Here is a 27991-nt window from a genome sequence, read left to right as displayed (position 1 = left end):
TGTAATCTGCTGCACTGTGCTGCAGACAGAGAGCCTGGATAATATTTAATTTAAGTAAGATGTTTTTCAGCTTTTAAACATCTTTGAATTTCTTCTTCTTCTTTTTTTTTCTTTCCTAAATCAAGGCATTAAAAAATACCAGAATCGTACAATCTTGACCTTTTTTAGTTGTATCTGGGACAACAGTGAATTTCATTATCCCATGTGAGTGCTGTTTAGGTAGGGCTTTGATTCATTAGTTAAATGAGTTCCCTGCCTAATACAGGTCCCTTGTGAGCAGGGCTTCTAGGTGACTTGTGTGCTGTCTTTCCATCTCTGTAGGAAACCCGTTGCTTCTCAACTCCTCCATGCAGCCAGACTTAACAGTGGGCCGGACATACAGCACTCCCCTCTGCTTCCAGGACAGCACAGATAAAGAGCTCTTTGACCCCCTGCCAGACATCAAGGTCAAAGTTCAGAGCTCCTTTATGGTTTCACTAGGTGTGGCCGAGAGGGCGGAGTTCCACGCCAAAGCCCCAGCCGAGACCTTCCCGCGAGATCTGAGCCGGGACTATTGCAGCACCATGGACAGAAGGAAGAAGGGCCTGCTTACCCTCAATGGGCCCTTCAGCTCCTGCAAAGAGCCGCTGAGGACCACCGGTGTGTTTGGTCACCATGGAGGGAGGCTGGTTGTGCCAAACACAGGTGAGCTTTACAGAAAAGTTGCTGGACTATCATGCAAAACCATAACCATAATTTTCCACCAATTTTCTTGCTTTAGTTTTTTTTTTACTTCCTCTTATCTGTGCGTCTTGAAAGCATAGTATTTTTTTGTTGCAGTTCATTAAGACAAACAGCAGAGTGATTCTCTAGAAGGTGGGCAGGACTGCTTAGAAACAGGTCCCTATCAGTAATCAGCAACCATTTTAGCTTTCTTTTAAAACAGAAAATTATTACTGTCTTAACCAAAGCATATTCAGGGACCACCATATCAATGTATCATGAAAAAGAAAAAATGCTAGTGTGACACAGCAGATGCAATAGTAAAAGTATAACAAACCATCGATTGAATCAGAAACTATAAAGCAGGATTTATAGGTTACTGCTGATTGAACTTGAAGTTAAAGACCTCTTAGAATGCTGTATTTCTTGTTGTACGAAGCAGCTAGGGTGTTTCTCAGAGGTCAGCGGCTCACAGAGGGGAAATAAAAGATGCGATGTGTCTGTCAGTTTAGTGTGAAGGATTAATCTCTTGCCCTGACAGTAAAAGTGACTCAGCATTTGTCTGGGGCTTCCCAAATATGCATCACATGTTCTCAAGCCGAGATAAAGAAGTGCACACATAATGCAGATGCTAATGCCAAGTTCAGACTACACAGTGGAAGCTGAGAAGATGTAGAGCAGTGGGTCCAAAAATAAGCATAGGGCCCTGGGATACATTTTATCCCATGTAGCAACAACCACCGAAGCCACGTCTTAGACACCTTGTGACATTCTAACAAAAAGACAAGCCCGCCAGAACTGATATTTTTAACTTCTCTCGACCTCCTATGACAATCTCCACAATTTGTTTTGTGACGTTGACTAATAGGAGCAGAGAGCTTTCTGGCTTGCATGGCAAAAGAAAGAATCCAGAGAACAGGCAGCCCATACTGTTCCAACTGAAAGGTCCACAGTCACAGACCAGCCACTAGCATACACACGAATTTATGCGCAAGTATAGATTCTACATTTTGCTTTGGGTAGCTGGTTGCTGGCCCATCCCTACTTGTGAAAGACTCTAAGCTCTGACCAGTTGAGGTCTGTCGTGTCGCTCTGACTCAAGTCACTGCAAGATCAGACAGAAATAGCTTGAATAGCTTAAAAGACCAACTCACTCCTAAACTCCAGGCACCCCAGAATATTAAGCTTATTTTTGCATTTCTTCAGAGTATTGTTTCAGAGAAATACATTGAGGAGTTAAAGTTTTTGTTGTCTAAGGATAACTTGTTTCCATTATCCATCTTTTAAACTTTTTTATGCTACAGTCACACTGGAAAAGAAAATTGTTGGCGACTGCAATGAACAAGTGACCTCTCACAGTCAATTGTTTCAAAGCGACTCTGGTGCGTCCAGACAGCAATAAAACAGCAATAAGGCGGAGTCAGTCTGATGGCAGACTGAGAGCAGATTTGTGACTGAATGGGGTCAAGCTGGCAATTACATGCAATCTGTCTGTGATAATATGGCAATTAACTGTGATAAATGGGCAAAAATCACCAATCTGTTGCCATCTACTTATGACGAAGTTCGCATTAAACTTCTGAAGTCAGAGTCAGCAGGAGGAGTGGAAGACTTAATTCTGGGGATGCTGGTTTTGGGTTGCTGATGTTTCCTTTACCAGTGTGCTAACCCTAACCTCAATCCTACCCAATGCTCTGGGAGAGCAGCACCAACCACTACTATACAATCAGTTGGCAAGCTGTTGACTTAAGTCCTCTGTTGCAAAAAGACATGTCGCAGCCAAATTGCACTCATTGGCGCAGATGGACTCAGATTGATTGATGTGTGTTCGCAATCCGTCTGCATTTATAAGTTACACAAGATTATATGCAAACCTTTGCCAGTCTTTGTCCAAGAGAGATTGCATTCAAGTTGCCCCATGATAGTTTGGAGACAGGTTGCCTCCCACCAGCTGATGTGTACAATCACCTTGAGACTGAAAGGAATCCCTGCAACTACTTGTAGCTGGTTCCTGAATGTGAAGAAATTAATTGTAATCACTGGGCAACCATCAATTTGTCCTAGCTGCAAACAGGTTGCTGTTCTATTCTGGTGTAACAAAGCCAGGAGTGGTCACATGAATCTAGGATTTCTAGCTATGATCATGTTCAGATTAAAAAGGGGACAAATATGGACTGGCAGCAGTCGCAGAATTTAAATGAAAAAACAAACAAACTATAACATATGAAAAATCCACCGAAGGTAAAAACATATAATACAAGCTGAAATCAACACAGCTGCTGTAGCCAAAGCAGCAGCCCGTGAGTGTGCATGGTAAGAAAAAGCATTGTACAATATGCATAGAATTATAAAGCACTGTATGAGTGCACTGGAAAAAGTGCTATAAATAAAGTCCATTTAAAGCCCGGAGGCAAGGCTGGCAGAAATGCTGACTGTGTCACTTAACAGGCTTATCAGCATCAGTGCCCCATCATTACATCAAGAGAAGATGTAGCTGTTGTTTGGTATTTGTGTTAAATTAATGTCTTTCTTTAATGTATTGCTCCTGTGGCAACCCTGGCAGTACTAACATGAGAGCAAGCAAACAGCAAATATAAAATCATTCAAACTACTAAAAAGGTTTGCTTGCAAATTTTATAAAAGGTCAGCAATTGCAAGGCTTAGTTGCCCAGCCATTCATATGTTAGCCTGTCTGTGTTCCCCCGTGGGAACTATCCCACCACCATGACACTGAAAACCTATAGCAAAACCTGAAGCCACGTTGGTCACTAAAAGCCCTTCTGTGAATTATTTATTTACCCTCAAACTCATTAATTTTCAACTGACTGCTTTTGTAGAATACTTTGAGTATAAAACTTAATCAATTTATAAGCGAAATTAAATGCAGGACTTGTGCTCTACCTACAGCTATACCTATAAAGAAACATGCTATATACACACAGATTTACAAATAGATGTTTCCTGAATCGATGTTGGATGTATATATATAAAGTCATCAGTTGGAAAGGACAAATAAAATGATAATGTAAATCACCTTGTCAAAGTTTGTTCTAAACAAATGGCACATATCATTACTATATGACAACTAGTGCATGAACACACTCCTTAGACCCTGTAAGCTGTTGCTAAGATCCATCTGTGCTGTTGCCAAGGCAGGTAGCTGTTTGTTATTCCTCCACGTCATTGCGAGCTCTCTCAGGCAAACGGGGGTCACGCTGTCATCGTGTCCTGCCAACACAAATGGCTGGAGGAGTCTGCGTGAACTGTGCCAACCACTTCACTTACAGCCCTCTTCTGTGGTCCTCCCATATACACGGTGGTGTTCTTCAGCCTGCATGGAGAGGTGAAGTGAAATCAGCCTCCCACGGTCGTCTTTCAGGCTGAAGGTCTGTGTGGAGAAGTCTTTGCTATCAAGAGCAGAACTCGCACGGTGTGTCTGCAGGGACTGCTGTTCATTAGACTGAACAGGCAGCCATACGCAGCACTTCACTGCAGATTACTGGAGTTCTCCAGTCACCTTAGTGATACAAACCAAAATAGCAACGTTCCTTACATCTGTTCAGCCATTTTTAAGGAGTGGATTCACACTACATCTCCCACACAAAATCAGGGGACTTGCAGCTTTGAAGAATTAATTAAAATTTCATTAGAAATGAAAGACAGTGCAGCTGATTCTGTCTTTGAAAACAATGTCCTAAATTACTCTGGATAATTCACAAACCCCACTTTCAGCATTTTCAGTAGCTGTACCTATTTTCTACCAAAGAAATAAATCCTTTCACAGTGGCCATGAAGCTTAAGGAAGCACTCTTAATCACTTTAAAGGTACTTTTGATTGTTTAAACTTTCTAAATGAACAAAAACTATGAGTCTCAGAATTATTTGAGATAGTGTTAGAATCTTTTTAAATTCTCTAAACACTTCATTTTCAAATAATTTTACTTTTCTGCCATTGATTTCATGGTTAGCGGTCTAAAATGGTCTTGAAGAAACTCACTGACAACAATACAATTACAAACAACATGAAATACAACTTGCTCTGCAGGAGACATTCTTTCTGTTGAAATATTGTGAATCCCAGTGCTGAATAATCCCATAGAATTCCCTGGAAAGAGGGATCATCCCTTTATAGTAGACATCTACCTGCCTGTGGTCTACCTAGCCTGTGGCCTCTCAATTAAATGCATCCAGAATACCTGAGAACTTCACTGCAAGTGTATACGAACACTAGATGATTCATACCGTGCCCAAACACATTAGACTCCCCCACACTCCAGTACGTGTGACTAGTGTGATCATTCCGTGCTGTGCCACGATGCAGTTAAGTGAACTGGGATCTGGTGAACATGGGTGTGGTTCAGTTGTACTGTGTTATGTAATCAATGTCTGCACCACATCACAGAACTCCAGTCATCCTCATCTACATCTGCCTCTGTAAAAGTCACATTAAGTAATTTACAAACATCTGAGCAGATCGCGTCTCACTGCTTCCCTAATTAAGTCATAAAAATCACAAACCTGGTGCTCTGCAAGATCATGTTTCAAGGGTGCAAATGTGTCTGAGAGAGAGAGAAAGAACGCATAAGAGGGATGAGTTGAGATGCTGAGACAAAGTGAAGTGCACTTGGGCCATGAAATGGCCGTGGAGGAGGTGTGAGTAGGTACACTGTTCCAAAAAATAGTAATGTCAAAGTTTTACATGTCAAAAGTAATATGCATATTTAGATTTTGTAAAAATACATCCAGAAATGTATCATAATTTCACAAAAATTTGTCTGTTATGTGAGAGAATGATCTGTTAAATTCAAATGTAATACTATGGAAAAATATGTAAAATGATCAAAAATTAATGAGAATAATCAATCATTAAAGGAGTATCTGAATTATAATTTTGCTGAAAATTTCATGTCATCTAGGTCTGATTCAATAATTCAGAGGTAACAAGTGAAAATATAATTAATAGGAATAAAAACTAAAAAAAACATATAAAACATTGCATGGCCACGCTGTGCTAATTATATATTTTAAAAAATAAATGTAGAGGTAGGAATTGCAATTAATATAAATCTCAAAGTATTCACAACATTCTTGAACAGAAATAGGCCTCTGCACCTGGGGTGAGGGTGTGACCATGAAAACAATGTGACATGGATGTTGGATGTTTGGACGCATAATAACATGACGCTAAGCATCGGCCAATGAATGTGAACTAACAACAACAAGGTCGCTGGTATGGCTGCACTGTAGGAAAAAATCCTAATATAAAAGTATTTTACTGCATTTTACAGTAATGTTCTGTTCTTCTAGAATATCATTAAAGTTACGTAAATAGACTTTGACTTCACATTTCAAATGTTAATTAACGTTAAATCACTGTAATGTAATACAACATAATTTTCATGATTATTAAATGTATCTGTCTGTACATATGCATATTTAGATTGTTAAAATACATTCACAAATGTATCATGATTTCACAAATATCTGTCTGTTATTTGAAAGATTGAACTGTTGAATTCAAATGTAATGCTATGGAAAAGCATACAACATGATCCCTATAAGCTTGTGTTACATCACATAAGTATTATTATCATTGCTATTTAGGGCGATCGTGGCTCAAGAGTTGGCAGTTTGCATGTGATCAGAAGGTTGCCGGTTCGAGCCCCGGCTCGGACACTCTCGGTATTGTGTCCGTGGTCAAGACTCTCCGCCTACTGGTGATAGCCAGAGGGGCCGATGCTGCGATATGGCAGCCTCGCCAGCCTGTCTCAGAGCATGCAATCCATTATTATTTAAACCAACTGTTAACTGTATATTTCTGTACATTTATGTATTATGATTCATATTGCAACATTCAGTGACCTTGTTTATAGGTAATTTCATTGTTTGATCACGTTAAAATGTTCCTAATTTAATGTCTAAAAGCACTTGGAAAAGGCAGAATCCCATGTAAAATTTGCGCAACAAACTCTATTTTCATTACTGAAAATAACTGTATTTTCATGAGAAAGTTATTTTCTGTTATTTTACGGTAGTATTTTGGCGCCCCAGCTGCCGGAATATTACTGTTTTTTTAGGATTTTTTTTTTCCTATTTATAGATAATTTCATTGTTTAATCACATTAACATGTTCCTAATTTAATGTTTAAAATCACTTGAAAAGGCAATGTAAATTTACAGGGTTTTTTTTAAGATGTTTTTTTTAAGAGTGTACAATGGTGCACAGTGCGAGGTAAGCATGCCTAGCATCGGTATCCCCTAAGACTCAGCTCCTTTTTAAACAATGTCCAAATCACTACAGACACAGAACCAACCCACCTGTCACTCTGCCGTCATCCATTTGTCATGAGCAAGACGTTGAGAAACTCAGACTACCTATGAAGGAGCCAGTTTGTCTCAACCATACACAAAATGAATTTCACAGTATAGTAAAAAAAAACAACTGCTTTTCAGTGTTTCCACAGTGCAGAGCTTTCACTTTTAATGGCCATTGTTGGCAAGTGAGGTTTTTTTATTTTTGTTTAACTGAGTGATCAGAACCCTTACAGCAAGGGGTTTAACTACTCAAGAAAGACAGTTGCAATTGACTCTTCCTACCAATTTCTTTGTCGCCACCAGCGCAAGCTCCCCAACATGTGAAACACAGCTTTATTAAAAACAGACAAACTCTAAAGAATGCCCAACATGACCAAGTTATTACAAATACACACTTTCCATAAAGCTTCCAAAACCCTTTATCTGTCATCTCCCTCGCTGCTCCTCTGAACCTTTTATTTGTAAAGCAGGGCCTTTATATGCTCTCTACACTTCAGAGTGAATGCTCTGCCATTCACTCTGCAGCAGATGAATAGTGTGAAGCAACAGAGGACGGACAGTGTTGATCTTTTGACATGCTGTGAAAAAAATCCACTTGCTTCTTCAAAGCTGTTGTGTAGCTGACTGGGAGATCAGAGTGAAAAGAAAGAAATGTTTACAGCTTAACTTAAATCACATATTGATTCAGTTGCTTATTTTCTGTAGCCATTTGTGTATATTCAGGCTGATCAGCTAAGCTCTTAGACTACTAAAACCTAAGGGGAAAAAATAACAGTGTTACTCAGATTATGTAGGAATAACAACCTCCTACACATTTTACTGAAAAACGTCAGTTTTGTTTACCGAGAAACAGGTTTTACTCATTGTGACCCACTGGCCACTCATCTTCATATTTTCCCCACAATTCCTAGATCTTTCCTAACAAAGGATGTTTACCTCTTTAGGCGCTTTTTAACATTTCTGTTCTTCCCTTAATATTCAGTGCATATGTGGATATTTTCATGATTCACCGACAAAAATAAATAGCAATATATTTTGCAAATGTTATTCTGTGCATGGTCATTATGGCACATGAGTTATATCAAGCAATGCTTGAGCTACCAGATAAAAAAAAGCATGTGGTTAGACCATATTTTTGCTGAACATCTTAAACATGCCAGTAATAAGCTGGCATCCATTTCTTTCCATCTGTTTTACTGGTTGCATGATCCATGGCTTGTTGCCAGACCCAGTGTTATCTGTTCTGTTAGTGCCGATCATTAAGGATTAGGCTAGGAAAGTCAGCAGTCTTGATAACTACAGACCAACACTATTAGCGAAGACAACGTCAAAAGTTTTAGAAAGAAACTGGCTCCATAGATTACATATGTTCATTAACTTCACTGATAATCACTTTGACTTCAAACTCAAGCATGGTGCTGATTTTTGTATATATTCTTTGAAATAAACTTTAAACCAATGTAGAAGACAGAATTCATCACTTTTTATCAATGCCTCCAAAGCATTTAGGTGTGTAATTTATAAAGTTACTTGTTAAGTTCAGTCAAGGAGGGGTGCCAAATACATCATGAAATTTCTGGTTTAACTGTTAAAGACAAGCAGACATTGCAAGCTGTTGCATTTCTGCCCTGGTTGGAGTTAGTGATGGTGTTAGACAAGGAGGAATTTTGTCCCCAATTCTTGTCAATGTTTATGTTGATGATTTGTCAAAGAAATTAAGAGCCTATATGGGATGCATGGTATTTTATTGATCCATTTTATGTATATAGATGATCTTGTTGTCTTTAGTCTTAGCAGTGCTGGTCTCCAGCGGCTCTTTCACATACGTTCTCCTTACTGTATGACGTTTAACATGATATCAGATACAATGTCTGTAAAAGAGCACTGACGATTTGCAGAAGCAAGTAAGGACAACTATCAAAGATTTCCAGAGTTGAAATTGTCAGATAATCATTTTACTGTCTGTAACAAGTTCAGATATCTTGGACGTCTCACATCAAATGTCAGATGATAATGGAAATGTTGGATGAAGTGTGCATACAGCTTAGGTAAATTTAATGCATGTGTCGATAGATAGACCATTTCTTCATTTAGAACATAATGTACACCTCTGTATATGAAAGACCTTTGGACAAATTATAGGAAAACAAGTTTATGGAAACTTCATGTAGCTTTTATTGAGGCTTTGAGGTTATTACTGAATACACTGAGATGGCTCAGTGCAAGGGAGATGTTTGTAACTGCTGGAGCCACTACATTTAAAGTTTTATTAACACATCTCATTGATAAATATATTTGCATGCACATGAAGCAGATACAAGGTTTAGCACCGCACGTTATCACTCTTCATTGTGGAGACACTGGTATAGGTGCAGAAAGGTGTATTTTTATTTGTTTTTCTCTTGTTTTTGTGTTACTGTATGTGATTTGTTTTGTTTCTATGGACATAAAGATTGACTGAATAAAAATTGATTGATAGTCATGAAATTATGTTGCAGCCAAGTGCTGCTGATCATATACACTTGATTAGCTTTATCATCAGCAAGACTGAGCACCTTTATATAGGCAGTAGTTTTTTGGTCTGGTGCATGTTAACACATCGTGGACGTTCCAGCAAATTATCCTAAGGTCAGAAAAGCAGGAAAATCCAAGCTGATGGGTTTTCACAATGTAATGTGATGTGATTTTTTCTTTAATTGTTTATATTGGGGTTTTTTGATGTTGTTAAAGTAACTTTTCCATCATCACTATAGGTCATCAAAAAAGAAAAAAGAAAAGAAAATGCAGTTGCAACGAATGGTCTGGACTTTTACATCAAAAAAGCAGAGCCACACACTGAAATGAGAGAGCAGCCAAAAGTAGATTCTTACTTTGTTTGGTCATAAGAGGCTGAATTACATGCTTGGTTAATTTTTTAATTTTTTTAACAGACTTGGGTCAAAGGTATTTTTTTAACCAGTTTTGTGGCTGAAGGGGAAAAAAGTGTAGTTTAAAGAGCGTACAATCATATGACGCAAACATCAGTTGCTAAATCCCTTAGCATCTGACTGGTGTAGCCATGTTTAAAATGAGTCCTATTGTGCTGGAAACTGTGTGCATGAACATGAATGCTGTGTCAACACAAGCTAAGTTAAAACCTTCACTTATCTTGCACATGATCAGAGTCATTGTCGGCTTCTCATCCATAGCAGCCTTATGTAAGTCTTCATTGTAGCCTCATGTAAGCATAAAATGCCAAAACCTTACATGTAAACAATAAAATGTTTTCTATTGTTTTTGAGTTTCCCTCACTAACATTATCTGTACCAACAAATATCCAATAAATATATAAAAATGTTTGTGCTAATTGGTTGAAATTCAGAAGTGAAGTACTAAAATAGTACTCAGGGCCTGTTTGCCTCAGTCACACATAACTGCAGGCTAAATTTTGATTACAATACACTAATTAGTTGTTGTTTCTTCTTTGAAAAAAAAAATCAATAAATAAGAAAATCCAACTGATTTTTGCAAAAAATACGTGTTTTATAATTTTGTAGGGACTGTTAAAGACCTGCATGCAAATATTCTATCAATAACTCCAGTGCAACTTAGTCACAGTAACTCCCACAGCTCTGCCTGCTTACTACTCTTTTTTCTACAAGCTTTGTTTGCTAACCCATTAATTTGTTATTTTTCTCATTTGCGTACAAGAAATAACTTCATAGTTTATTTAAAGTTCATATTTGTGTCATTGATTCCCCCTCATCAGTATGGAAATTGTTGCTCTGTTGTGTAGCGCTTTATACTCAGGAGGACGGCTATATAAAAAGTAAATGCTTCAATATAGCTAATTAGCGACAATAAGCTACATTTATATTAAATTTTCTGACTCTACATCCTCCCAAAGCCTAGCAAAGTCAAAAATGCTTACTGGTTACCAACAGGGCAAATTTACAGATGTAGCTTCAGTGGGACTTGGAACGGAAATGACTGCACCCACACAAGGAAAGTCAATTATTGGCAGAGAGAATGGTTTCACCTCCAAATTTCAGTTTAAAATTCCATGGTGACCAGAACTTTGTAATGAACTCTGTGACGTCTTATTTCTGAACTCTCCAATACATAGCAGTGTAAAATAGACCATGTGGCTTGGTACCAGACAACACATATAGTTGACTGCAAACCTTAAACTGCAGCCGCTTGGAAATATTTGCACTAAAGCAAAAAATAAAAATAAAAAAAAGACATAAGGTTAATAAAATTCATTTTTGTCACTGTGGTCTGCTCACTGAAACTTTTTCCCCATTGAACCATGACAGTAAAAAGCATCTTGACCTCCACCAAGCAGATTCTTTGTCTAAATATAGAAATATTTTACCAGGCTGGGATGAAATTTAAATAATTCAATCCAATCAGTGTTTTTCAATTCAAGCTCATCTATATAGCGCTAAATTGAAACAATAGTTTCCTCAAAGCTATTTATATTGTAAAGTAGAGACCATAATAATGTAAAGAAAAGCCCTATGAGCAAGAACTTGGTGATGGTGGAGGAAAAACTCAGTTAGATTGATGGGCAAGTATTTGCTTTGACCAGTTAGGATTGGGTGGATGGATACAGGATGAAAAGTTTGAAGTACAGTAACATCTTCTATCTATTTCTATCTTTGCTAACAACCAGTCAAGAATCAGAAATCCGCAAATGCCAGTGCTTCACCGAGTCCTCCCGAAATACTCTAGGCTGTCTTATAGCTAACCCTATAGATAAGTAGTATTTATGTCTTCATTTGCTCATGATATGTAAACACTGTTTAAATATGCCAAAATAAGCCCTTTTTTATTGTACTCCCATTGAAAATCAGCATGAATATTATAACACTTAGAAGCCCAAGTCTAGGTCACTCTTTTCTTTGAGGTGAACTGAAGCGCTCATAAATATCTACATAACCCCAGCATGTATGACATGCTCTTATTTTGCCCTATGCTGTCAGGCTGCTGGAGGAGTTGCTGCTGACACAAATGTGTGTGTGTGTGTGTTTGTGTGTTTCAGGGGTCAGCCTCCTGGTGCCTCATGGATCCGTGGCTGAAAATATGTCCTGGGAGATGTACATGGTGATCAATCAGGGAGAAGCAAGGTGAGGCCACAGTTTACCTAAATATCATTTGAAGCATCTATCTGCCTGTCACTCTCTCTCTATCTTATCATCCATCTGCCCTGACTCTCCATCACCTGTCCTCGCTGTCTCGCTAATTATTTACTATCTTTTGTTACTTTGTTTGCAGCTGCAGTATCAGTGCTCTGTCATTGTGGGATGAAGGAATTCGATTTAGGCTTTCTGATATGTTTTCTTACAGCCTGTTGTCTGTGTTGAGTTTAGCTTCTAGTCTTCCAAGTATGAAATTTCAACCAAAACAAAAAAATAATTAATTAAAAAAATCAAGCTTTTTAAAGATCAGTTGGAGGATTTCATGTCACTGTCTCCAAACATTGTAAATGGTAAATGGCCTATATTTGTATAGCGCTTTACTTAGTCCCTAAGGATCCCAAAGCGCTTTACACATCCAGTCATCCACCCATTCACACACACATTCACACGCTGGTGATGGCAAGCTACATTGTAAGAGGATAACCAGACAGTCTGAGTGTAACACACATATGCTTGTGCTGTCTTTCATACTATTCACACAGCCTTTTAGAGCCAAAATGAGAAGTTGTTTATGATGTGTCTGAGGCGGTTGGCTGACAAATCTTGTATCAAACAAAGACTACAGGTACTCTTCTTAGGCTAAAAAATACATTGATAATGAAAGGAGCCTTCACAAGATATTACACATCAGACTCCTTTTTTCCATCATGGTTTGTAGTAGTCAGGATATAAAACTGTTCTGGAGGACCTTTGTTTTGTTGCTGATTAATAATGGATGATTGAGCTGTTGAACCATTCATGCTTGACCCTGTACTATCTCCTGTGAATTACATATGGAAAGCAAGATGCAAAAAAAAAAGTTTCCTGAAAAAACATTCATCAGGAAAGCTGTAATTATTTTTTACCGGTAATGCAATCAAAAGCTTTTGATTTGCAGGTTTTGACTCTGAACTGCAGAATGCAAAAACATTGCACTGTTGGAAAAGAAGGTAGGAGAACATCTAAAAAAAAAAATGGAGGCACTAATCAAAAGGAGAGTTTGCTTTTTTTGAAATTAGTGATTTACCTCTGTCTTTGAAAATTGTCTTTGATGAATGGGTTGCTCTCAAGTAAAATATATGTGACTAAATCCAAAATAAATTAAATGTCAGACAAAATAAGAAATGCCAGTTACATTCATTGGCTAAACACATCAGCTAACTATCATTTTAATGTTAGCTAATGTACCTTAGCTATAGGCCTCTAAGCTTATCAATTGCTGTTAATCCTTTTTTATGTTTGGAGCTTGAAAATTTTTAAAGAAGTCATGTCAAGAAGAAGTCAAGAAAGGTAATAAAGAATCAATAGATAGAAAGGCAACCTGTCTCAAACCAGTTGTAGCCCCGCACTGACTGACTGCAGCTTGGCGTCAGTCTCAGACAGATTGGCCAAGGATTGTAAATAATTGTTTAATTTGTAAATGCAGACAGATGGCAATACACTGCAGTCATTCTATGTCAATCAACAGAGGATTTGACTCAACTGGTTGCCAGCTGGTTGCATTCTGGTGTATCATTTTCCCATCCTGCAGTAACTATGTAACTGTTTTCGGAGGAATTTCTTGAATTCTGTTTCAGATCCATGAGTTTCTGGCTGGACTCTGCATAGAAGCTGTTACAGTAAATTTCTGGATCTATAGATGACAAAAAGTTTGGAACCTTTGCTAATTTATCACAGTCAATCACTTTATTATCATAGATGCAACTGTAACTGCCAACTTAACCCCATTCAATCGCAAACTTATAACAGACAGACTCCACCTTATTACCAACTGATGGCGGCTGGTGGCAGACCTGGTTCCTCTCCAAACTCTATTTATGTGCTATAGTCACTTCGCTTGAGTGACTATAGCATTAATGTCAGTAGCATATTATTGGTATGATATGTATCAAGAAACTTTTGCTTAATTATGGCTTGTTTTTTGCTGTGGCCCTCTGATCATTAACAAACTGACCATTTGACCATGCTACAATCACTGCCGCTCAGTAGTTCAGCACATTTTTTCGTTTCCAAAAGCAGCTGCTTAGTATAGTTTTTGACCAGCAGGAAATAATGCATTTGTTTCCTCTAGATAGTATTTTAGGCTCAAGGCTACTGTATAAGGGATGTTTTCCTCCTCTTTTTGGACAATTCTGAGGCATTAACATTTGGGCAGCTAGCTGTAGCTGATCCATTTCACCTCTGCTAATTTAAGTCGTTAAACTTGGCTCTGTTAGTGGTGTTGGTGGCCTTATGGAGAATCTTTATTGGAACTATCTGATAACGCAATTTGTGACTCAGTTTTGGTGAGTAATAACTCACCAGTTAATTAATCAGCTGCTTAGTACTAATTAGTAAGGATGCAACTTGGTAATCAGGCTTGCTAGTGTTAGTAGTTGTAGCAATGATAGTGATCATAAAGGCGTGTTACAAAGCCATCAAAAATCATCAAAAATCAACAAATGAATATATTGGCAACCACTTGTAAAGCTTGTACAGAAGGTAATGTGTGTGTGACCCTCCCCAAAGACATCTCTGCGTCCATGTGTGTTTACCCTCAGGCTATGTGACAGATGGGCCTATCTCCCTCTCTCTTTAGGAGCCCTCTTAGTCTCTCGATATGGTTGTTCATTTCCAGAAGCCCCTCACAGGTGGTAGTGTGGGCTTTGATGTCCTAGCAGCTGTGGAGAAACTCAAGTTTACACCACACGACCTAGAGGGGACTTCGCAATGGAGTCCTCTATTTAGATAACTGACTGATAAGAAGCAAAGTCAAACGTCCAATCCTCCAATGCCTTTCCCATCCTCGTCACTCTGAGAGTCAATATGTAGTTATGTACTCCACTCGGTGTCAACAATGTGGCGCTCTGGGAGAGAGTCACGACCCGGGAAGCTTGTTTAAACGATGATGAATGCAGTGATGAACGGAGCTTGGTTGCGCTGATGGACATGCACGACAGAATAGAAGGCACATATTTCTCTCGGGGCCTTTCATCTTGGCAGCACGTACATTATGCATTCTGATCACGGCTAGGTAATGACCCTCAGATGGACTGAGCTGTCTCCAGGGCGGAAGTTTGCACAGTCTTCCCTGTGGAGATTCACAAGGGTTTCTAGCTTCCTCTGAAGTGTCACTGTTTATTCACATGGCTCCACTTGAACAAAGTAGCAAAAGAGAATAGAACCTACAGGGAGTGCAGAATTATTAGGCAAGTTGTATTTTTGAGGAATAATTTTATTATTGAACAACAACCATGTTCCCAATGAACCCAAAAAACACATTAATATCAAAGCTGAATGTTTTTGGAAGTAGTTTTTAGTTTGTTTTTAGTTTTAGCTATTTTAGGGGGATATCTGTGTGTGCAGGTGACTATTACTGTGCATAATTATTAGGCAACTTAACAAAAAACAAATATATACCCATTTCAATTATTTATTTTTACCAGTGAAACCAATATAACATCTCCACATTCACAAATATACATTTCTGACATTCAAAAACAAAACAAAAACAAATCAGCGACCAATATAGCCACCTTTCTTTGCAAGGTCACTCAAAAGCCTGCCATCCATGGATTCTGTCAGTGTTTTGATCTGGTCACCATCAACATTGCGTGCAGCAGCAACCACAGCCTCCCAGACACTGTTCAGAGAGGTGTACTATTTTCCCTCCTTGTAAATCTCACATTTGATGATGGACCACAGGTTCTCAATGGGGTTCAGATCAGGTGAAAGAAGAAAGAAAGAAAGTGTACTTTATTGGTCCCCGTGGGGAAAATCCCTCTCTGCATTTAACCCATTCACTCAGTGAAGCAGTGGGCAGCCATTGGGCGCCTGGGGAGCAGTGTGTAGGGACGGTACCTTGCTCAGGGGTACCTCAGGGTAGCTGTTCAGGGAAATCGAACCCCCGACCTTCCGATCATGGGGCCACCACTCTACCTACTGAGCTATCCCTGCCCTAACAAGGTGGCCATGTCATTAGTTTTTCTTCTTTTATACCCTTTCTTGCCAGCCACGCTGTGGAGTACTTGGACGCGTGTGATGGAGCATTGTCCTGCATGGAAATCATGTTTTTCTTGAAGGATGCAGACTTCTTCCTGTACCACTGCTTGAAGAAGGTGTCTTCCAGAAACTGGCAGTAGGACTGGGAGTTGAGCTTGACTCCATCCTCAACCCAAAAAGGCCCCACAAGCTCATCTTTGATGATACCAGCCCAAACCAGTACTCCACCTCCACCTTGCTGGCGTCTGAGTCGGACTGGAGCTCTCTGCCCTTTACCAATCCCGCCACGGGCCCATCCATCTGGCCCATCAAGACTCACTCTCATTTCATCAGTCCATAAAACCTTAGAAAAACCAGTCTTGAGATATTTCTTGGCCCAGTCTTGACGTTTCAGCTTGTGTGTCTTGTTCAGTGGTGGTCGTCTTTCAGCCTTTCTTACCTTGGCCATGTCTCTGAGTATTGCACACCTTGTGCTTTTGGGCACTCCAGTGATGTTGCAGCTCTGAAATATGGCCAAACTGGTGGCAAGTGGCATCTTGGCAGCTGCAGGTTTGACTTTTCTCAGTTCATGGGCAGTTATTTTGCGCCTTGGTTTTTCCACACGCTTCTTGCGACCCTGTTGACTATTTTGAACGAAACGCTTGATTGTTCGATGATCACGCTTCAGAAGCTTTGCAATTTTGAGACTGCTGCATCCCTCTGCAAGATATCTCACTATTTTTGACTTTTCTGAGCCTGTCAAGTCCTTCTTTTGACCCATTTTGCCAAAGGAAAGGACGTTGCCTAATAATTATGCACACCTGATATAGGGTGTTGATGTCATTAGACCACACCCCTTCTCATTACAGAGATGCACATCACCTAATATGCTTAATTGGTAGTAGGCTTTCGAGCCTATACAGCTTGGAGTAAGACAACATGCATGAAGAGGATGATGTGGACAAAATACTCATTTGCCTAATAATTCTGCACTCCCTGTACAAAATGACTGGGATGTAGCTCGCCTTGATGGGAGCCACTGACATAATAAGATGCAAACAGGGGTGGAAAGAGTGAGTTATGCCTGTCACGATGCAGATTTTCTGTATTTGAGGTTGATTTTCAAAGCAGTCACTCAATTTTCCATTACATGTTTTATACTGATGTTAAAAATTCAGCACAGCTCTTCTTTGCCCTCTATAGTTACACAATTATACACAATACATGGAAACCTCTCAATCTCAGAGCTTTTTAAGAAGTCCTGTAAACACAGAATCATGATAGAGTTTAGGAAAACTGCTTTTTTACATCCATAGTCACCAGACAGGTAGAAACTATGTAAAACATAAATAATAATAGATTGGATTTACATAGTCATATCGCGCCATCGGCTCTTCTGGCCAACACCAGTAGGCGGGAGGGTAAAGTGTCTTGCCCAAGGACACAACGACCAGGACAGAGAGTCGGGGATCGAACCATCGACTTTCCGGTTACAGATGCGCTTCCCAACCCCCTGAGCCATGGTCGCCCACATAAATAACACATGTGCAATATAAATTGATACATAGTAAAGATAAATAAAGAGTCATCGTAAGTTAAAAATGATCACAGATCTGCTGTGCCAATGTCGCTATCTGGCCTTTACTTCATAAAGTAATTTAAAGGAAGGAGAGTAAGTCTATGCAAAACTTATTTTTCAAGAGTAAAGATGACTGTTTTCTCCAGTTGCATTTAAAAATTTATATTTAGACATTCATTAAATAGATAATTGATTAAAAGAGACAATAAAAGTGACTCAATCATAGACCTCTATGGGAGATCTTAACTTATTAACACATGTGCATTACTCTCTTGGGCTAAGATATGTTTTTATAGAAGCAACACTTCAAAAAGTGTTAATGTCGTGTTACTTCACCAACACAATGCATCTTGGTTTACTTTTATTTATGTAGCACTAAATCATAACAATAGTTGCCTCAGAGTGCTTTATATCATATACAATAATACAATTAAATGACCCGCTATGAGCACTTGATGACAGCGGGAAGGAAAAACTCCCTTTTAACAGGAAGAAACCAGGCTCGGGGAGGGGGGCAGGGTGAGGGGAGGGGGACGGGATGAGCACTCCCATCAAATGACTTCATCTAGAAAAACAGTATTCTAATTTGGTGGAATGATAGTGTGTACTCAATTTAGGCAAATGTAGCCTTTATTTAGGTCAGTAATTACCCATTATTATTTTTTGCTACCTCAGGCATGACCAGGAGGAAAAGCAAATGGATAATTAGCTTTGTATGTTTCTTTATATTTTCAGGTTACAGGTAGCACTCTTTCCTAGGTTCTGTGACAACTGTATAGCATGCTCCATGGGGTCTTTGAAAGTCCTTACAGGTGTAAATCCTTTTGGTGTAGAGCTGCCTTCATCCCCTCCTTTAGATTCCTACCTGCTAGCAGAAACTGTTTACTTTCTCCCACCATCTTTTCTACCTTTGAAACTTTCAGCAAATATGTCAGGCTCCAACATGACAGTGTTTTGTGTTTTCCCCTTGCTCCTCATGCACTGAAAGATATTTACTGTTGACAGCAATTTTTCTTCTGGTGGTCTGTTAACTTTGTCATCTCACCATCTGTTAATCACCGTCTGTGTCGTAGCAGGCCAGTGGACACAATTGCATCCTATTCTTTCCCACTACAGTGTCTTGCACCCAACCCCCCTCCAACCTACTTCTCCACACACTCGCAGTCCTATTAAAGCTATTTTCTTTAAGCTTTTCAAAGGCTCATCTAAATCTTGTGAAGTCGCGGTTTTGCTTAGGTCAGACATATTCGCTTTTGCCTTCAAGGTTTTATGAGCACGTTGTATTGTAAGATAAATCCTTCAACCTACTGAGGCAGAAGCAGCTTTGTTCTCGTAGGAAAATTACTTTTTCTGATGAAATTATATTCCGCAGATGTGCTTTATGAAAGAGGCCCAGGTGAACATTCAGGGTCTGGTTTAGTATATTGTTTATAAGTTTTTAATTCATAAATCCCACGAACAGACCAAGCAGCACTCACAGAGTAAATTGCAGGATTGGTTTTATAGAGTTTGAGGGCTAAAAACTGATTATCTGTTATACATAGCTGTCAGTGCACCAGTGCATAGGTGTGACACGACTTCCTGCTTGGATGCCTGGCCCTCTGGTTAAAATCCTGGCTGCTTCTACTCTGGGTGTCCAAACTGATCTGTTTATCAGGATGGAGAGCCTTTTTAGCACCTGCTTACGCAGGTCCAGTCGTGGTTGAGAGATCCCACTGCACAGTGTTCTGGATGAACACATTGTTCGTGGTTTCGGTTCAGGGCTCACAAATCCCACTGTCCCCACCAAGGTGACATTACACTTTAGAAAAAAAGTCTTGTCTTCCTCAGGACAGAGATCCATCTTCATTTGAAATGTTAGGCTCAAACATAGATGAGGAAATCTGCAGTTTGATGAGGAAGATGAGATCTGTCCTGTTCTGATGCTGAACCTAATGAGCCTAATATTTAATATTATCATTCAGTACTAGAGTATATTAATAACTTAAGTCTAAGGTTTGTGCTTCGTTTTCTCTATTAACCATGAGTGTTTAACAATGTATAGGAGCTCAGCATTAATCCCATTAGTAAAACAACATTGTCACATCATGCTTGTACACTGTACTGTACTTACTTGTAGGTGTACATGTGAGTGTGAATGGTTGTCTGTCTCTCTGTGTTGGCCATTCAGCAGACTGATGAGCTATGGGAGCAGGGATAGATTACAGCCCCCATTCGAATTGGATAAGTGGAAGAACATGGATAAATAAATTTCTGTGTATGTAGATGGCAACAGCATTTTTCACAAATTATCACAACTAATCACCATATTACTATAAGCAGATTGCATTTAACTGCCAACCTAAGCCATTGCAAACTGATGTCAGACTACAGCAAACTGGCTCCATCATTATGCAATCTTATTAACAGGGATGCACATAAGTGGTCAAAATAAAAGACGCGCACCAGATAAGAAATTGCAACATGCGTTTGCGTCCATATAAAAGGCATTGTTTTTGTCCGCTAGAGTGGGATTTTCACGGCATATTCTGCACCACATCTCTGTGCATTCACCTCCTGCAACCACTTTTCCAAGAATATGTGCTTCTTTTGCAGTTCGGACTCCTTTTGACATTTCTTTGGAGGTGGAGGAACACCAAAGTAATTGCTTAAAGGAGCTTCTTCGACATCTTTAAGAGTTCCAAACAAATGTCTGTCATCCTCCAGAAAATCTTATGTACGCAAACACGCGTTGCAACTTCTTATCTGGTGCTCATCTTTTATTTTGACAGCGAATGCGCACCTACGGACCACTTATGTGCACCCCTGTTTATTAACATCTTGACACACCAAAGTTGTTTTGAATATGGCTACTAACTGCGAGTGGTTTCAGACTTTACCTACGTCTTTGAATAAAACCATCTTTATTACGACTGCCTTCAGTCGTAATAAATTTGGGCATCAGCAACCACTGTTTTCCCTAATGTGAAAAGGCACATGTAGCCTCAATCACGAGAACAACAAAAGCAGGAAGAAGAAAAAACAAGGGAAGTAAAACCACAGAAAGCTACATGAGGAATTAACCTTCAGAATGAAGTAGGAAGTAACTAAAAGTGTAGCCCGGGGGGAGCACAAAAGGCACAGAGACAAAAAAAACATTACAACAGGAATTAGAAGCAAAGATCATTTTATCTGCTGTACAAAAGCAACAGAAATAGTGCTTCAACCTTAGCAAAACATACTATTGTTTGTATGCTAGCTTCACAAGTATTTCAAACATTTATTTCAATAGTTACGGTAATTTGGTGTTATTTTTAGCAATCTGAGTAGCGCTCTCAGTGATAAGTGACCAAATAGCATGTTGAGTTGTTTCAAGTGATTAGCCTTTTTGCTTGTTCTCATTTTCCCAGTCAAGTGGGTTGCAGTGCGCCAAGGTCCTGGAACTAAAGATGAAGTGGTCTCAGAGTTAGTTGAATAGCAATTGTAATAGCGTTACAAATCAATGCTTAATGGTGCTTTTTTTTTTTTTACTCTTTGCACAAATTGGTGATTCAAGTTATTGTTAATGCTCTCCAGAACATTTATGTCAATCAGCTACTGTAGCTTTCACAATGCTGTTTTCATGTTACGCTGCATTAGAGATTTTGCAGAGTTAAAAGGTTGGTTAAAGCTAAAAGTAAGTCTCCTAAAGGAGCCTGTTTGATTAATGTAGCCGTACACCGCATAAGGTGCCTGCATTAACTTAAAATGGACAAAAGCACAGTGGGACAAACAGGTGGGAGACTACAAGCAAATAGAGGTGAAGCTAATGGAGTGTGCTAATGTGTGCATTTATTAAGTCTGCCGTCACCACCCCCGACCCAGTCTGCCACTTTGTGCAGCTCCTGGGGTCCCCGAGGAGTGAATCACTGCTCACTTTAAATAATGCACCTCCTCTAGGCGCTCAAGAAGCTGCCGTATAGGGCCCTTCATCGTGATGACAAGTGGAATTGAGAAAAGAGACTGCTAGCCTCAGGCGCTTCAGGCTGCTGTAGGAATCTGGGGCCTGAGCTGCAGGCTACTTAAGGAGCAGGTAATCTGCTCCTTCCCTGCACTTTGCATTAAATGTGTGATCAGGCTCAGTGCTGTTGGCTGATGGGCCAAGAGCTCTCTCAGGGCCAGTAAAGAGTCGGACTGCTGTTGACATAACTGAAAAACTGACTGAGCTAACAGACATAGGGCAGAGGGTTGTGCAATGAGATAGCACCCGGCCTGATAAGCAGACAAAATCAGAATACCTCACCCCTCCTTACCAGGGCGGATGCTGAAGCAGTAATTGGGAAGTCTGGAGTAGATGTCAGCACCCAGAAAGAGCATTCACTGTGAAGGTGTTCCAACAGACAGAATCTGCTTTTAATTCTGATAAGCTGCTGTAATGGCAGAGGAGCTTACATAACACATCACTTATGAAAAAGTCAGAAAAGTTTCCAGCAGGTGGAGGCGGGAGAAGACATAAATAAAGTTGAAGTATCATTTTGGAGGCTGTTAAGACAATTATGGCTGTATGAACATGACATTGCAAGTAAACAGGCAGTTGTTCTGGGTAAATCACATGCCATTTAAAAGCATGCTTTTATCTAGCAGCAGCACAGCAAGTAGCATGGCTGCTCTCTGTGGGAAACACACCCCTAACTGCTATGGTGTTGGTGGCATGCTGTATCCAGCGGGCTGCTCAGCAACATGAGTCAACTTTCAGTCTTTTGAACAGAAAAGTAATGAGCAATTTTAGGCCTGCACAGAATAAAAGGAGTGAGACAGTGAGAAAGAAAAAATAGTAGATGTGGTGTGTAGATATGACTTTGACTTTTATTAGCTGGTAAGAATTTGGACGGTATTATTCATGGAATATGAAATGTCTTATACATTTCTGCCTTATTACACCTTCAATCACATCTTTGTAATTTCAGCTTCAATTTCTACTGGTTCTAATAAGTTAACTGCTGAAATCCAGAAAAAATAGTTTGCAAACAATATTCCAAGTTACCCAAGCGCATTTCCGTGCAATCATCCACTGCAGTTAGCCATCTCTTGTACATGTATATATAGGGACAGTTTTAATCTTGATGGTGTATTTTGGCTTCCCACAACTAAATGAACATGATGGAGCGATATTAAAAACACCAACTGCCAACTGAAGGCAGAGCAAAAGCAAAATAAGTGTTCCCTAAATCAGTATCTGACTGCGCGCCTGGCCCAATAATTGCTGTTCCCTGCACGTTGCAGTTTGAAGTTTCCTGGACTTGTCTGGATGAGTAAGACTGTATTAAAATACAGATATACAACAAAATTCCAATATCTGGCATTACAGACGACAAAGAGTGTATCCTTTGGTATCCTTAACTTGGAAATACTGGCAAGTGATGTTAAATAAGAACAAATCAGACTGCAGTATACAGTAACAGTATAGTGTGTATTGTCTCCATACTAGACAGCATAAAGTTGGTAAAAACAACACCACAGTACCACAAGCTAACCTCTTTATCTCGTACAAACTATTTTCAAGCAACGTTTGAATAACTTAAGTTTGTTTTGCAGGACGTTTCACAATATAAAAATGCATAATTTATCGAAACACATCATATACAGATCTTATATGTGATTAAAAATGATCACATTGCATGTAACTGTCAAATTTGTAGTTTATCAAGCTTCACTGAGCAGTTAAATAATTCTCTTCTTCCTCTCTTGTCCTGTCTTTTTTACGGCAGCTGGACCTTTAGCTAGCTACAAACTGCAACAAACTTCACACAGATTGTGTTTGCTGATGTTTGTTGAGCTGATACAAATTTAGTATTTAAAATTAACTGATAGTTAAAAAAAAACATTACCTCCTTTATGCTTGCTCCTCTTCTCTAGTGCTCGCTAAATGCTAAAGTACCGAGGCTACAACTTGCAACGTTAAAGTGGGATGGAATGAGTGCCAGTGATACCACTGAACATAAAGTAACAAGCCTGTATTCAAAATAAGGATAAGGAGTATAAGGAAGGATTAAATTTAAGAAATGTAAGAAATGTAAGTGTAAATAGATACATACATACTCAAGTAAAGTACAGAGTACAGTAACATACAGTAATGAAGTACTTAAGTAGTTACTTCTAATCTCTGGCAGTAATTCTTATTTTGAATTGTTAACTCGCCATAAAAGTGTTCAGACTCTTAAGTGTTCAACACTGTAACTGTTTGGCCTGTGGAAGAAATCTCCACCAACTTATTAGAGATCATCCTCAGGCGACCACACACAGTTGCACCACAAATATAAGCCGGCTTGACAAAAACTGTACATAGGGAGATGTTTTACTGCAGAAGTAAAAAAAACAAACTGACTGAAGTTCCATCCATCTGCATTGCAAGAGCGCAATTGGCATTTGTCTTACGATATCTGAATTAGCAGGTCCACCACTGGCACCTTGTGCTTTTCACAGATGAGAGCAGGTTCACCCTGAGCACAAGTGACTGATGTGAAAGGGTCTAGAGATGCCATAATGAATGTTATGCTGCCTCTAACATGATTCAGTGATGTAAGTGATGGCCTAGAGAGCCATATCCAAGAAGGGACACACAGACCTCTACAGGCTAGGCAATGGCACCCTGAATGCCATTAAGTTTAGGGATGAGATCCTTGGACCCACTGTCAGACCCAACACTGGTGCAGTGGGTCCTGGCTTCCTCCTGGTGCATGACTGTCCAGCCTCATATGGTGAGAGTAAGCAAACAGTTCCTGGAGGACAAAGGAATAGATACCTTTGACTTTTTTTTTTGTCTTTGATTTTTGTGTGTCTTTGAAGTCAGTCCTCTGTGGGTTGATCATTTTCCTTTCCATGAAGCGATGAGGCATCCTTTCATCCGTAGCATATTACCCAGTATAGACAGATATATTGTTTTTTTCCTTTGAGATCATGAGAATGTGTTTTTTGACAAGTGTGTATCTATGTCATACAACTTTATACTTCTGCTCCACAATATTTTGGATGCAAATATTAGACCTTTAGTTTAAAGCTATAGTCAGTTCTTCTTTTGCAGATAATAAAATCTAAATCTACAAGTGTATTGTAGATTTATGCTTCCCAGTAGTAAGTAATTAAATTCAATCTTTCAATCATCTCCAGCTGCAATATTAATGAAACGATCCAACAATATAAGGTATTAATTTCTGAAACTGTGCGTATGTATTACCATACCAGCACCTTTACAGTAAGTTTTTGCTGTTTGTTGCTCCTTCCCTGTCTCTACCTTCCAGTCTGTCTTCAGCTGTCAGTATCTAAAAAATTAAAGATAACACAATTAAAACAGAAGCATCTGCGCCTCGCATATGTTAGATTACAGGTTTGTGAACCACTGGCTCAGATGATTATGCAAAAAGACTCATAGCTCAAAAATCATTGGCATCAATCTGCCTGTTTAAATCTTAAAATGCAAAATCTGCATTGGAAAAAAGTATCAGAATTATGCAAATGTTGTAAGACTAACAAAGTTCAGTCGTATTTTCAGTGGAAGTGGAATCAGAATAAATACAAAAGTTATTTCTGCAGGACAAAGATTTTCACTCCTGTGTGTGTACAATACATGAATGTCACATTCAAATCAGTCTTTATTAAGGTGCAAAAGTAAAAGTTTGGACTAAATCCTGTAATATAAAACTAATATATGTTATTTATCAAAAGGGAGCTTCAGGTACTGTGGTTGCTTTAAGTGGGTGCACACAAGTTTTCTCCAAATATATTTGTTGAAGCTGACCTTGCCAGCTTGTTTACACACTCATCCAACCAAATCTGACAGCTCGTCATATCGGAAGTGTAGCAGTGTTTGTGTTTGATATCACTTTTATGGACAGCTAATTTCTCACAGCAATGCTTAGAAGGAAAGGACCGTGAACTTTGCGAAAGTTCTGCCGCTATTGCTTAATTCAGCAAATAATTATGTAGCACATAAACATTATTCTTGACAGGAAGTCTCAGCAGGTTGCCGGATGAATGCTAAAAGAAATATTAAATAAGATCAAACCATACAGAACACAAAGAGGAACCAGTCACTCAATGCCAGGCGCCAACTTTTAATCTCAGTATGAACTCTGCTTTCTGGGAGCAGCACACTGAAAGGGGGTCATCAGACAAACAGGCATAAAAGCACCAAGCCTCGCTGTCAAACATGTTTATGACCCTGTGGAAAAAAAGCAGCGGTCAAAGCAGAGCTTAACAAAATGTGCTTGCATCTTGTTCCCCCGGCACTCCACTGCAAGGCTCATATCCACAAACATTCTGAGAAAAAAAGGAGTTTCAGTGTGATTTAGGAAAAGTGTCAGAACAGCTGTGAGCACGTAGCAGACTGAAAGTTTTAGCTTTGTGAGGCGATGTTGAGACATTTTGCTGGGCTAATCCTTTCAATAGGTGTGATTGGCTGATTTTAAAAAAATGTAGAGCGAATGATTGATAGTGAAATATAGACCTAATCATAAAATTGACTGTTTAGAAATAGTGTGCATGTACATGTGTATGTTGGTTTTGCTTAAGTTTAAGTGACATTTATCAAGGTTAAAGTTGAAAAAGTTGATGTTGTCTGAATCACTTAACGCACTTTAAGAAGGCATACGAATGGTTGCGTAATAATTTGATGGTCCAAAAAATCTGAATTAAGAGCTAACATTACCTGTGAATAGATTTCATCTTTAGGAATGATTTATTGATTATTATTGCTTAGTGTTTGTATGGGCTTGCTTGAGGTTATCTATCAGATCTTTTTTCCTAACTTGATATTTTTTTGTGTTGTAACCCTACAACACAAAAAACTGAGAAAACCCCAACAGCCATACGACCCCCTATGAGCAAGCATATTGGTGACAGTGGAAATGAAAAACTTCCTTTTAACAGGAAGAAACCTCCGGCAGAACCACGCTCAGGGAGGGGCGGGGCCATCTGCCGTGACCAGTTGGGGGGGAAAGGGGAGTTTCAGATTGATTTTTTTTTTGTTCACTGTGTCATTTATTTTAATGCTATAAAAATAATTCTTAATATTATACAATTGTTAGAAATATTGTTAGAAATGTATAATAGGTATATATTATATTATATAATGTATAATATGATCTGATAACACAGAAACTTTAATTATTGCTCCTGACCATATGATTCCAGAAATAGGGCAGCATATCAGCTTCTTAGACCCTTATGTAAAATCGAGCCTTAAAAACCTCGCGTCATATTTGACAGCTCGATGTTGCTTGAGTGACATTCCAAACGGCTGGTCCAGAATTGTTTTTATCATTTAAGAAATATTTCAAAACTCAGACTAATGGTGTCAAAGCCTGAACTTGAGATGATTATTCATGCTTTTATTTCTTCACATTGCGACTACTGTAATGGTCTTTTTACTTGTTTTAACAAATCAGCTTTAAATCGTCTTCAGACTGTGCAGAATGCTGCAGCACGACTCTTAACAGGAGAGGATCTCATATCACTCCAGTTTTGGCCTTCCTTCAGTGGTTGCCTGTAAATTTTAGGTTTAACTTTAAAATTTAAGTTTTAACCTTTAGGGCCCTACATGGTCAAGCTCCCCAGTACATCTCTGACCTGCTGAAACGGCATTCCTCTTCCCGAGCTCAAAGGTCATCATGTCAGAGACTGGTGGTGGCCCCACGCACTCGATTTAAAACTCGTGGTGATCGTGCCTTTCAGGCAGTGGCACCAAGGTTGTGGAATTCTCTCCCACTGGTTTTATGCTGTACAGACTCCATTGGTTCTTTTAAAAAGCAGCTGAAGACATTTTTATATAGGTAAGCTTTTAATTAATTTGTTGTTTTTATGTTGTATTTTACTGTTTTACGTTGTTATTTGTTGTATTTCATTCTTTTCATTTTTCTTTTTCTTTGTTGTAAAGCACTGTGTGATTTTTATCTGCGAAAAGCGCTATATAAATAAATTTTACTTACTTACTAATATACATAGTGAGTTGCCCCTAAATATCCCTAATCTTAGCTTTATTTTGAGGGGTTTGCACTGGGTTTTCTGACCAGATTTTTTTCTGACTGCTGTTCAAATCTTTGGATTTGCACACTTCTCCTGTTTGTGACACACACATTACCAGCCTGATGCCTAGTAGTTAGTAGTGCATTCTTTTTGTTGTTTTAATGTATTCATCAGGGTGCTGGTGAAGTACTTAGGGGTGTGGCTAGTGTTAAACAGGGATAGTTCATGTCACCTTTTAAATTAAAATCTATTCTTTTGATATAGATGTTCTAGTCTATTTAGGTGAAAGTTTTAT

The 27991-nt window shown here is 39.0% G+C and overlaps 1 protein-coding gene across 1 annotated transcript in view; it reads left to right on the top strand.

Moving 5' to 3' along the window:
* Nucleotides 1-27991, top strand: part of LOC146657074 (netrin receptor UNC5D-like) — a 289291-nt gene that overhangs the window by 206879 nt on the left and 54421 nt on the right. Inside the window, exons 10-11 of the mRNA XM_085424935.1 lie at nucleotides 322-684; nucleotides 12044-12128. Coding sequence (XP_085281061.1) covers nucleotides 322-684; nucleotides 12044-12128 — 448 coding nt within the window. The remainder of the gene's footprint in view (nucleotides 1-321; nucleotides 685-12043; nucleotides 12129-27991) is intronic.

The sequence above is a fragment of the Rhamphochromis longiceps genome, linkage group LG12, assembly GCF_057381845.1.
Source record: "Rhamphochromis longiceps isolate RC_006_pf linkage group LG12, R_longiceps_female_GT1.1, whole genome shotgun sequence".
NCBI lineage: Eukaryota > Metazoa > Chordata > Actinopteri > Cichliformes > Cichlidae > Rhamphochromis > Rhamphochromis longiceps.
The sequence above is the reverse complement of the archived record's forward strand: the minus strand, read 5'-3'. Positions and strand labels throughout refer to the sequence as shown.